This window comes from Phaethon aethereus, assembly GCF_964289735.1.
Source record: "Phaethon aethereus genome assembly, chromosome: 5".
Taxonomy (NCBI): domain Eukaryota; kingdom Metazoa; phylum Chordata; class Aves; order Phaethontiformes; family Phaethontidae; genus Phaethon; species Phaethon aethereus.
Genome location: NC_138579.1, coordinates 43212165 through 43225585, shown reverse-complemented (window position 1 = coordinate 43225585; position 13421 = coordinate 43212165). Strand labels below are relative to the sequence as shown.

The window sequence follows — 13421 nt, the reverse complement described above, 5'->3', positions numbered from 1 at the left end:
TTCAGCCCTCAAACGAGCAAGCTAAGATGAACAGCAGACAGAGCCTTAGTTTTTTGCTCCCAGGACACCAGCCAGAATGCATGAGCCAGCACAATGAGGAAAACAAACAACATGAGGTTAAGAGCTTGTGCAGTTTTCGTCTCTGTTGGCCCCCAGTAAAAGCTTGAATCACAAGTCCTAAAGCAAACCTGTGTCTGCCCCCAGTGCAGTATATCAGTGCGGAGTCCCTTACATAAGGCAGCTTGCAAGGTGACAAAATGCCTCACAGTGGCACGTAGCTTTTAATAGTTAACACAGGCACTGCCACACAATTCCTACACTTTCAGTGGACACTCTTCTGACATCCAGAAATGAGCTACCAGCTACCCAAGCATGGGTTCCTTGACTAATTGTGCCTACCAAATGCAGCACACCTGTCACAGTTTCTGTACATTTAGATCATGCTTGGACTGCTCATCCAGCATCTCATTTTATCTTTTCAACTGTAAACAGCCTGAAATTGTAGCTGTAATTAGCAGATTACCACCCACAGGAAAAGACCAAATACATATTTGAATAGGTCTGTTCTTTTCTATATGTGATTGTCAAGAGTTCCCACTGCCCACCTGTTACTCCACTAGATATCCTCCCAGTGGAGGAGAAAGTAATGTCAAAAAATCATTGGTGTCATTTCAGTTTCCCATCAGTACTCAACAGAGCTTCTTCCAGAGCTTTCACAGAATCACACATCTCAAAACATCCTTTTTATGCCAGCTCCCCCTGAAGAAGCCTCAATTGTTCTGCATCAGGAAGTTGGAAATGACGCTGTAAACACAAGTGTCCCAAGCACTTCCAAGAATCCCTATCACCACAACAGCCACCTACTACATTGGTAAAAGCCACTGCTTCTTTGCAAGCAAAGGATGAACTCCACTTCATCTACAGTAATGAGAAAGTGTGACAGACCACGCACAACACATGCACTCTGAGGGAACTGCACAGTCGATAGTAGATACTACAATTTTGTTGAAGCAGATGTTGAAGCATTTGCATTGCCCTCCACCTAGGAATGGCTTTGACAAGATGTAATTTCATCTTGTGTTAAGAAAAAGAGAGCCACGTAACCGACCATAGTGCCATAACCACATCTGAAATATCCAAGCTAGAATCTGTTACTGTATCCTTCTAAACCATAATATTTTGGGAGGGCTGGGTAGAGAGTAGTTGCTGTCAGGGAACTGAATTCTACTTTACTGTCTTCTACTGAGTGCAAGACTAGGTTTTAAAGTTACTCTGAGACATGATGGAAAACCAGCTCAGTTCCCAGGACACTAGTAAGGTAGGCTTCATTGATAGAGCCCTGAGAGGGAGCAGGCTGCAGCGTGCTGGGCACAGAGGCGCCTGCACTTGGCTTTGAAGGCAGCTGTGGCCACTGCTAGACCTCCGCATCAACACGCCGAGGGCACACAGTGCAGTGCCCAGGCCTGCATCTCTGAAGAAGAGATGCAGTTACCATGCCTGTAAAGGTGGACAAACATCTACTCCTATCATCTCCCCAGCATGGTCCTGTCAGCTCTAGGCAAGAGTCAAACGCCTTTCAAATATTTTCCTCACAGCCTCCGCTAGAAATGGTTGCCACCTTCCAAGATAAGGACCACAACTTTGTCAGCAAGTGCTCCAGCAGCGTGTGGAGTCTGCCAGTGCCAGCTGAGACTCCAAATGGGCTTCTGAACAGCTGAGCCTCTCCAACACCAGCTGGACTCCAGAAGAGGAAAGCAGTCAAATAAACACTCAGAGGAGGCTAAGAAGGTGGAATGTGAAACTGAGCACAAATTTCAGCAGGGTATTTAACAGTTCAGCAGCCAAGATTTCAAATGTCTTCCTTGCATCATGGCTAGTGTTCTCTGCTGCTGTAAGCAATGCTCACCTCCAAAGCACACTCACCCTGAGTAACGTGTACTTTATTCTTTGCACACACTTGCTGCCTCCTCTTTATGCATCTGAGAACCTGGGCTTTGAAACGAAAGGCACAGAGACACCAAGTGCTTTGCGTTCTTCTAAAGCTCATGCCAAGTGTGAGTAACAGAAGCAGGGAAACAAGCTGCGCACTTACAAGACTCAAAGACACTGGTTCACCCTTCACTGAGCTCAATCTGCCAGGTGCTCCTACCCACTGTGTGTAAGGGATACCAAGCCACAGGAAAAAGAGCAAGATGTGGCAATAGGGCTGACGAGGTGCAGGGGATCAAGAACGGCTTTGCACAGCAGGCAAAATAGTCAGAAATGTTCCAAGACCCATAAAACCAAATTTGATTTAATAAAACTGATAATGTTCAGCACACAACTCTATCAAAAAGATGAGGGAGACTGAGAAAGGGAAGCTGATTACTGTACTTCAGTCACCATTCACAAAACATGTTACTTTCAAATAGCACCAGCATTCGGTTGCACCTAGAAACCCAACAACAGCACTTGTAGCTATATTGTCTCCTCTCTTTCTTCCTACGATGAAACTATACTCTGAAAATTGAATCAGTGTCACAAATGACCAAGCTGGCATGAAGAATATCAATCATGTCACCAGAGAAACAAGAGGGGATTTTACATCTATTCATCGGTGCTGTGCCTTCTCAGGAGCAGATAAGAATTCATTATGGAAAAGCAGTACAAATACACACCTTTTAGGAGAACACTGTTGTTTCCTCCACCAATGGAAAAGCCAGTGCTGTCAGAACACCCTCATCAGTAATCCAACATTCAACATGAAAGAATAAACTTACTTTTTTTTTTTTTCTCCAAAGCAACACATTTAAATTTCCACTGAAATTGAGTTATAGATTCTCCTTAATTACATTCCATTTTTAAAAAGCCGCCACCCGCCCCCCCCCCCCCAAATAATTGTACACTGGATCTATTTCAAAGAACTAGAACATACCGTTTTATGCCTCACCACATCTGAGCAAGGGAAATAAAATAGGTAAAATAGGACAAGGATGAAGGCATCAAGACTAAGTAGCCTTTCCCAAATCATACAGAAAGCTCGTGGCAGAACTGGAAACCAGCCCTAGGAAATCTGACTTCCTTTACCATACTGTAAATAGCTAAATAATACAACCTTCTAGTTCACAACCTTCCAGTTCACTTTGCCCAACTTAAAGTCACATTAAAAATGGATTTATTCTGTAAATTTCCTTTTAGTAGTATGCTAGGACGATTGAAAGAATGACAAATGTCTCCAGTGCTGCCAGTGATTGTAATTCTATTCTGAATTCAGTTCTCTACAGTGTTTTTCTTAAACATGTAGTTTCTGGAGCCATGTAACAACATGAAAATTACAGCAACAACAATTGCTTAATAGTTACCCAGGACAGCAAACACAAACTGGAAAGACTCAGAAACCAGATGGCTCATAAATATGTTTATTTTAATCTGATGATTTTTAACCCTATCTTGTGATGTCAAACCTGAGCTTGGAGAGTTTAGGTACTAGAAAAACAGTGCTTGCTATACATTTACCCTTTGCCCAAGCTCAGAAAGACTAAGCAAGGTACTTTCAGCTGTCACTTCTTACCAACTTTGTTTCTTGCTCCTTTGGTGTGCCTGGGTCCCCAAGAATAAAAGGACATGCTTAAGAATATACTTAAATGTAGGTGACTTTTTTGAAAACTCATGGGGGCACTTCTGTGCATGCTAAAGCTTATAAAACATTTTGCATATAAAATTTAAGCCTGGGCCCAAAATTATTTTACTCTTTGCCTTTTAGATGATAAACGTAAACCCCAGCTCTTGACCTTCAAGAACAAATTCAGTCCTATCCCTAATTGTTTCAAAGCACCTCCTCTAACAACAGTCCGTGCATGGTATGTGTTAAAGCTGAAAACAGATTATTCTGTCTGAAGGCCTAAAGAGGAAACTTGAAGGCCACACAACAACATGGTGTATCTCTTATTCCTCAGTACTGTAGCATCAATGATAGATTCAGACTGCTAGTCTGAATTTTGTATCCCTTAACTGTTAAAAGTTTTGATAAGTGGATGCCAAAAACTAACAAGGGCCAAAAATAAGAAATTGTCATAAACAGAACTAGATAGCTAACAACAATGTTTTTCTATTTAGTGAAACAGTATTTTCACAGTGGTACAAATTCATACGGAGGACATCTAGCCAACAAGGCTGACATTGAGCACTTGCTTCCTTGCAAGGGAATGGAAAGCAGACATCACTAAGCTAGACAAGGGTCTGTTCACATAGTCTAAGTTAAGGTATCTAATCCTACAGGTTAGTTTCACAAGACACTTATTTCAGTGACTGTGGGGAGAGATTCAGAAAAAAACCCAACCAGTTTCAAAGCATCCCTACAGTTTGACTGACACAGCTAACACAGCTGCCGCTTGGGGGTTGGCAGGAAAGGTCAAGATGGGCATAAATGCTGGAGAGCCGAGCTAAACATCACCTGAATGTTGACCTTCTTCACATTCATGCAGTCTCAAGAGCCCTAAAAAAATACAGCAGAAGAATCAGCACTTCTATGTTTGAAATTCTACATTTACTTGACATAAGGGCACCCCCCCCATTCTCAATGGAAGAGTGTCAATAACATTCTTATTTGGGCTGTTGCTTCTTGTCCATTTCCCTTCTTGCAGCCACAGATCAGTTTCTATCTAACTTTTCTAGCCTACTCTGCAAGTACCCTGGTATTGCGGTGAATGTAAATTCTACTGAAACGCAATTTAAAAAATAACCATTAGCTAGATTTACCATCTGATAATCTGTACAGGCACATGCCACATGTGGCATGCCACGTAAGTCTTTGCAAAATAGTAATCTATATATTAAATATATATTTAAAATATTATCACAAACCATCATGAGCAACCCCTGAATATTGTACAGTTTTGGATAACTGCATCCACCAAAGAAAGTGTGGAAGACAGCTTGTTTAAAGCAAAGCTTTTTTCCATATCTTTTCAGGTCCTAAAATAAGTGAAAAAAATTATTCTCCACTGGGAACAAAAAACAACAACAGATTTTTTCTTTCATTAATTTTCATGCATATATATATGCAGGAAGGCACACAAGAGAGGAAAAAAATATTTGGTAATTATAGTGGGGAGGGAAGAAGTAAAAAAACTATGCCTTTTCCAAAACTTACCAGGAAATCAAAAATGAAAATAGCTTTTAGAGGGGAAGCTAAATTCTTGTGTCTAATCAGACCAATCTAGCACAGGTCTAGATGAGGTGAAAAGAAATAGATCTGTATAAGTCTTCCATTTTTCTATTCACCTGAATAGCCAGAATACAAGCTTGATATAATAAAATAACTAAATAAAACCCAGTTTTGTTTATTCACCTCATTTTGCTTATAATTAATGTACAAGGCTATTTTTTATAAATTTTACTGACTTTCAAATTTCTTCTCTAGGATTGCAACAGACTGACAAACACAATCTGTCAAACTCTGGGAAAGTTTAAACTTTTCTAAGAATTTAATAGATCTTGAAGGGCCAGAAGGCATGTGAGACTTCAGGAAAGTAAAAAAAAAAAAAAAGTGATAGTATTCTGCAATGACTATCCTATCAGGGTTTATAGGATTCAGAAAGCCCAATGACTCATTAAATTCTAGGCTGAACTGTCAACCTACATGGGGTTAAAGAAAATTTTTTTCAGAGGTTTTAAATACTGTTCGGGCTCCTGTAGTGACTGTAAACACAGAAAATACTCCCACTGTGAATGGCATACTTTAAAAGTGTTACTCACATAAAAAGATCTGGACTCCAGCATAGTATATATCAAAATGCCATAGAGCAAACTCCAAAAACATGTTAAAGACCAAGGAAATCTCAAGCAGTCATGCTTTTCTATGATTTTCTATTTGCTGAAGTCAAAGTAGCAAATATTGATTAATCACTCAGAAGTCAATAGGAAAAAAAATTATAAATAGCAGATACTTCAAAAATTAAAACTGCATTTAAATATAACAACAGAAACAGAAAATTAAAAAAAAAAATCAAGACATTTAAGGCATTAGAAGTATGTAAGCATAATCATCCCCACTCCTTACATTGTCCAAATTACTAGTCAAGACACCAAGGTCTGCAAAACTGCCAAATGAACTATCTAGTGAAGGAAAGCAGTTTTCCAGTTCAGTTCCAGCTTGAATCTAGCTTTGCCTGAGGTTGCTCAGGTTCAGACTGAAAACTGCTAACCCTTTTTTTTTTTGTAATCCCAAACCACACTGGCTGGGCTCATGGTCTCCACTGGAACAGAGTTCCTCCATCCTGCTCCTCTGCCCAGCCCTGGCCACCTCCCATCCTCTCTGTGTACCCCCACGGTTTCCTCCTGCCTCCCTAAGGCCAGGAAAGCAGAGCAGAAGTTATGAAGCAAAGCTACAAGGGGGAGCGCCTGAGCACTCGGAGTTCACCCTCAGCACATAGAAAAAGTTCTTGGTCACAGCCGCAGAGCCATCCAAACCAGCTCTGCACCTCTGCCTGGAAGCAGGTGCATGTGAGGGTCCCACGGGGAAGCAGAAGCTGGATGCAAAACTGCTGAGAAGCCCACCACGGTTTGAGGTTGCTCCCATGCCAATGGCACCTTTGCTGTGGGAAGAAAGATTTCCGTGAACTGTGACTCTGAACCAGTAACCTGTTGGGTTCAGTTTTCATTGCAGTTCCAATACGACTGCCATTATTGGGTCAGTTCTGATGCAAGGTGGGGAAAAGTGTTCCAGTTTGGGTGTCGTTTGGCTTCTGGATAGCACAAAAACTCTTCACCATGCAGGAACACATGCTTCTTACATCCTGCACTTTATTCTGGGCACCAAAACGCCATCACAGCCCTCCATGTCACTTCCTACTGTGGCTCTCAGTTACTTTATCATTCCTATGTTTTTAGTATATAAATATGTATGTATTTAATTATATATATAAAATATATAAATATGTGTGTATTTTATTTATTTATATATTTAAAATTTTATGTATTAATGTGTAATTTATATAAATATGTATCTTCATAAAAATAGACACAGGGGACAGGTGTGGATGCTTTAACCCCAGAAAGTTTGGCTGTCTATGGCCTCAAACACATGCTGTGCTATAGACTGGGGGAAAAAAAAAACAACAACTAAGTGAGCAACTGAAACACATGAATAAATGCATCATTCTTGGCTGATATGCCAAAGCTTATGGGATTTCAGATAGAAATTAGCTGATAATCTGCCATACCCTATTAACAGACATGGTCTCCCATTAGATAAACCACAAGTTAAGCTGAGTTGCAAGAATACATCTGTGCTTTTTGGAAAGACTTCAGCTTTTAATTCTATACTTCAGTCTCATTCTTGACTACCTTTAACTCTCAAGAGCCTGCTGTGTCAATAGGTGTCTGTATTCTTAAACTCAGTCAGTGCCATTGTCAGAGAGTTTCTTTCCTTCATGTAGAATAGAACAGTTCAGTTGGAAGGGACCTACAATGATCATGTAGTCCAACTGCCCAAGATAGATATAAAACCAGTTAGAAATCTTAACAAGTTTTTCATCAACAAGTAGAAGAAAAGGTTGTACAGAATTGTGTAAAGTTTTGTGTTTTTCCAACCAGCTTTATGTTAAGGAGCATGTATGGAAAACCACCTTGAAATTCTCCTAAAAAGATAAAACCTGGCCTGTGGATGAGCATCTTATTGAGATTCTGAGTTCTTTATTTCCTCAGTACATATGGCAGAGTTCTTTTTTCTAGGTGAGGAAGATTGGAAGGTCATCTCTGTTTCCTTTTATATAATTTCTCTCTGTTTTTATTACTCCTCACAGACCCAGTTGTGCTGGAGTCATACACACTGGAAGAAGCTGCAGTGTGGAGGCATACCACCTTGAGGAAAGCTCTTAGAAACAGCACACAGTTGAGGGAGATAAAATGCTTCAGTGACAACTTGCCTGGGAGCTTTAGTCCTTTAGCCAGTGCAGAGACCTGGGGAGGTCCTGACACCACATTTGCTCAGTTGTAAAGGTCCTACACCTGAGCTTCCCTCTTGCACGTTGGGCATAAAAAGGCAGGATCCTGGCATTCTCCAGGCATAGCCTCTCAGACACCTAATGGTGCTGAACCAGTCACAGTCTGAACCAAAGGCTCTACATGTTCCTCCTGTGCACACATAACCCCCTGGTGTGACCTGTCACCACTCTCACAAGAGATCTCGGTTCTCCCTATTCACACAGAGCACATCAGTCAGACTAGCTGCACGTCACCTCTTATCAAACACCTCAATTCACCAACTTCCGAGCTGGCCTGTTATCCTACCTGCCACGGGTTTCATCTTTGTGCACTCCTTGTCCTGCTGATAGCAAGCCACATCAAAGTACTGGGTTTGTTACACTCCAGGAGAGGAGAGAAGCAGGGGAGCAATTATGGTGGAATGGGAGGAAGAGGAATTGTAAGAGGAAGGACTGATGCTGAGAGACAGGAAAAGACTATAAGCCTGATCCAATTAATTAACATAATTAATGTCATTATTTTCCTCCTCTGATTTAAGCATTCAATACAGAAATCATGCTTACTCGTAAGAGTCTCTGATAAAAGTCTCCAGATACAGAGGGCAAGATGTTTTACTGCTGTAGCTGTACTTGCATAGAGATCCGTCAATTTGCATTAACTAAGAACCCCATGGATTCCTTCCTCTCCTTTATTTCTGAAAAGAGCTCACCTGCCTTTCCTCTCAGCAGCTGCTTTGTGCTTCTGTTTTTACTAGAGGTATGCAAAAAGCTCAGATCATCTTTGTTTCCTTTATTTCTAAGGAATTCAATCCAAAACCAAGCTACAAACAACAGTAGCAGCCGCTGTGTATATCTGCGGTAATGAACATTAGCCCGAGGACAACCACCTGCATGCACAAATCCAGGTACAAATCAGTGTGTGGTATTGCAAGGCAACTGAGCAGCTTTAATACAGGATTTTCCAAGTTACTGGCAAGCCAAAAGAAATTAAAAAAGAAAAACCTGTCACAGGTCAGCCTGACAATTTTTCAGAACTTCTCTAAAATTGCAAAGACCAACACATTCCAGTGAGTGTTGAACTATAACATTTAATGTCAAAACTAAACATTTGATACTAAACCATGTTTTAAGATTTTTAAATAAAGATTTAAGATTTTTGAATAAAAGTCTTCTCTAAACAAAAGTCTGAATTAAAAAGAAAACATTAAAACAGCTGGACTCCTTTGAATGTCCCAATATGAACTAACCGGTGCACACACAAAACAAACCTCCATACACAACAGCTCAAAATCTAGACCACTTTATAAAGCATTTTAGTGTCACATCAGCATTTTTCACTAAAATTAATTCAGGATGAAAATTTCCCTCCATTCTAGCCACAGACATCACAGATGTACTTCTACACACCAGCACAGCCAGCATGCACCCCATCGCACATAAAAGCAGGCTGAAGACAGGGACCCTCCTGCCTATCTGTTTAGGACTCTGCGGGGTGGGACAGGAATGCTTTTGAAACATCACTGGAGTGGGACATTCTTTTCTCCAACTTGGATCTTATGGACCAGTTAGAAACCGTGGAAGTATGTAAGACTGACAAAGATGGATTTCTCCTATGGCTGATCACAAGACATTGTCTTCAGCTCTAAAGTAACAGTACACATGGCTCATTTCCTGATTTCTTCCTCCTCCACTTTAGTCCTCCCTCTTGATGTAGCTCACAAATCCTCAGTGTTTATCTGCATGTACTCCCTTACTGGGCGATTCCCATATATCTATCCCATCCTTTTCCACTGTATTTCAAAAGGTCCTCAACTTTGTAATGTCCGTGACTTAAAAAGAACTGTGTTTTTTTATTTCGAGGCATCCTCCCAATGTTTGACTTTCAGTGACAGTCATAGTGCCTTGACTTACATATCCAGACTGGTCACAGTCTCTGTAGATACGCTGTCATTTGCACAGTAAAGGACCGTGGACCTAACTCCTAAGACAAATTTCAAGGATCATTTGCTGCTGTCCTGGTTGGAACTATTTGAGTGAAAATACTGAAACCATTACTGTACCTGCAGGCTACTTTAACTGAGCAGAGACAAGCACAAGAAGAAGAAAATAAGAGAGCAGCTCTTCAATGAAGAGACAAAAGAGAATGTAGGACCCCATCTTGTCCACTCTTGGCTCTCCTCTAGACAAAGGGACACATGAAGCGGTAAATGCTTTCTAAGGGAGACAGATGCACTGGTGGATTTTCATTTGGCTTACAACGAAATGAGGTACGCCTACATAAGCTTCTTCATACACGTGTGGACTGATTAAACTTAGTGTGAGTTTATACTCGCTCTATAAAACGGGACAGCTCAATTCTGAGAGGCAGACAAACTCAGAGAGAGGAAGAAAACCTTCCGGGCTTCTGAAGACAGTTTGTTAGACAAATGCAAGGAGGAAGTAGTATCCAGGAATGAGGCGTTCACCGTTGCCATGCTGATATACCACTCCACAAACAAAGGCTGGCTGTCTTACTCCTAAGCCTGCCATCAACCTCCCTATGCCTCTCTGCCTCAGCAAGAATTCAACAAAACCCAAGACCATAACTATTCCTCAGGCTGAAATTAAACATAACATATCCTGTTCTGTGACAGCTTCACTGCAAGTATTGGAAGGGGCTGTAAAAAAAGATTTGACAAAACGCCTTTACTAATGTTATCTCAAGAACTGTGGTTATACTTAATAGCTAAACTCTGAGCAATGACATAAACATGAGTGCACTTTTGTAAAGGTGTTTGAGGTTTCCCCAGGATGTACGTTGTGCTGTAATTTTGCAGACAATTTTCCCTCCACGCCCACAGGCAAGACCATGACATCTGGCCAAGCACAACCCAGGTTTTTGCAGAGGAGAAAAGGACTGACCCACCCTTTCCACCAAGCTTATCTAATCAAAGGAAAATCATCCAATATGAAGACTCAAAGCAATGCTGGTGCTTTAAAATAAAAAGAAAATTCTCCCACACATTCATCTGGTGGCTTTTTTCACCTTCTTCCCAGCCATCTCCTGACACCTGAGGCTAGTGTGCAACCTTAGCCTCTGAATGACTGTGAAGCTGCTTTGACACTGAACAACGCACATTTGTGCACAGAGTCCTTTCCTGGTTTTGTTGTTGGGTTTGGGGTTCTTTTTCTGAGGGGTTTTTTTCTGCTCTTGTTCTCTACAACTTTCTGAATTTTCTCATAGAACCTTAATTTTTGCACCAAAAGGAGTTCTGACCTCCTCCAGTGTTTCAGTACGCCAAAATTTTTCAATGGATGGGAACTCTGAAATTATCCTTTTAGGATACAGCTCATTAGAAAGGCATATGCCAGCCAGTAAAACAAAAGAGAGAAAAGTGAACCTGTGAACTCCCTAATCACCAAGACCTTGGGCTTCCAGATAAAGAAGGAAATGTAAAGCCACTCCGAGAATATGCTCCAGGAAAGCTTCCTCAGTGGAAGCACAGGTGGTTTTTAAAATAATTAACTGCAGAGTCTGACAGCTGACCATAATAACCCAGTGAGCCAAGCAACCCCCAAGTGAAGATTGTGACAGCAGCTACATAGTTAAATGCTCACGCGTCCAAGTCTCTCTCTGGGTGATTGAGATTATTTTTGGCAGAAGATTGGACAGAGATTGTAAAAATGTACATTTGTTTTCATTTGGCTCTTTACTTGCTCTCTCTGAAACACACCTTTTTTATCTCTGTCCTAAAACAGTCATACTTCAAATTACAGACTTGGAGATACAGCAAATATAATGGCTATTCCTTATGCTAACCTTACTCGCATGTTGTAATGTAACTCCACCAAAACCACTGGGATGATACTTAGCAGCTTTATGAGACCACATGCCATGAGAACTGAAGCTGTGGGGACACACAGCTCTGCTTGCACGGGGTGCACTTGCTCTGGGACCCTTTGACAGTAATGCAACGTCCTCCCAATAGGAATAAAAGGCCAGAAGAAGCCCGAAATCAAAACATCTATGCTATGTCTGGGCATTCAATTGTAAGTAGAACTACATGATAAAACCTGCTTAAAAACTGTCCCAGTTTTTAAGATGTCCCAGCATATCTTCACATAAAAGACAATACATACAGGTTCAGCATTTAGCCAGAGACAGACAATTTCTCTGCACTAGCAAGAGCAAGCTGTAGCGCCCAACCACCTGTTTGCTTTACCTCCTTCCCCGCCTGGAAGTAATATGATTTGTGACACTGAGAAACACAGAAGTGTCTCCTGATCCTTGTCTAAGGATCAGGATGATGTCCCTGTCTCTGCACTGGGAGTAGTATTGTAACTTCAGCTCTCTGAGAAGTTCAGCATGTCCTGATACAGGTTTTTCTCTCCTAATTTTCATAACAAATCTGCTTGCCATTGTGCATATATAGTAAATGTGTCCCACTCCTACCTTCCCCCATCGTTACTTGTTGTGCATGCTGCTGCTTTCCAACTTCTCTCCTTTTACTGCAGCTTCCCTCCCTAACATCTCCCTCCTCCTGTCCTACTGTTATTTCTTATTTCTCTTACTGCATTTCAGAACCAAAGCTGACAATGACAAACAGAAAGGCACAAAGATTCCTTTCAAAACTTAGCCTGAGCACCACTCTCTAGGTGGGAGCTCATAACTCCATCTTTCACAGTCCCAAGACCTTCTTCTCCCTTTATCTGTCTCCCTCGTCTCTCTCCTTAGACAAAGCATCTTCTCCAAACTACACTTTTTTCTCTAAGCAACCTTTGCTACTCCTGGAGCATTACTTTCTCCCATCTCTCCAAAATAGTCCAAGAGAAAGCAATCCAGTAATCAGAGAAACAAAATGGTCCTGGGGGATAGCTGTTAATTTCATGCTGAACCCTTGTACAATGACAGTGCCGGCTTCCAGCCCAAGAGCCTCGGTCAGCAGCAACCGTTCTAAAACTACAGATAGCCTATTCATTCCAGCAAACAAAATTTACTTAGAATCAATAATCATCAAGATTTATCTTCCTGCACATCACCCACTGTATATATGTTTCATGCCAGTACTTTCTCCCCCATCTCCTTTTTTCCCCACTCTTTTGAAAATAATGTTTTACTGGTTTTAAAGATAAAAGGGAACAGGCAATGAAATGAAGTCTGAGTGCCTGGACATAAGAGGGAGTTTGCACCATAAGGAGATGAGGGGAAGAAAAATAAGTTGCTTACCCACAGTGGTGACCCACAGCACCAGCTGTGGGAGCCGGTTCATGGCTCTGCGGGGTGCGGGCGGGTCCCAGCCGGGTGCGTGGCTCTGGAGGGGACGTGCCCGGCTCTTCTGCGGGCTCGGCAGGAGCTCTGAGGCTGGGCTCGGGCTCCTGCTGCCTTGGAGGAGAATTCCCACCTCCTGCTCAGGAAAGCTCGCGTGGGTCCTAGAGCCACCCCCCTTCCTTCCCTCCTCCTCCTCCCTTTTTGCATAC

At 41.7% G+C, this 13421-nt stretch overlaps 1 protein-coding gene across 1 annotated transcript in view; it reads right to left on the bottom strand.

The window, feature by feature from the left end:
- The window catches only part of LTK (leukocyte receptor tyrosine kinase), a gene marked incomplete at both ends in the record, with an annotated part of 99626 nt that extends 86413 nt beyond the window's left edge, over positions 1-13213 (bottom strand). The window contains 1 exon segment of the mRNA XM_082000165.1: positions 13171-13213. Coding sequence (XP_081856291.1) covers positions 13171-13213 — 43 coding nt within the window.
- Between the last annotated feature and the right edge of the window lie 208 nt (positions 13214-13421).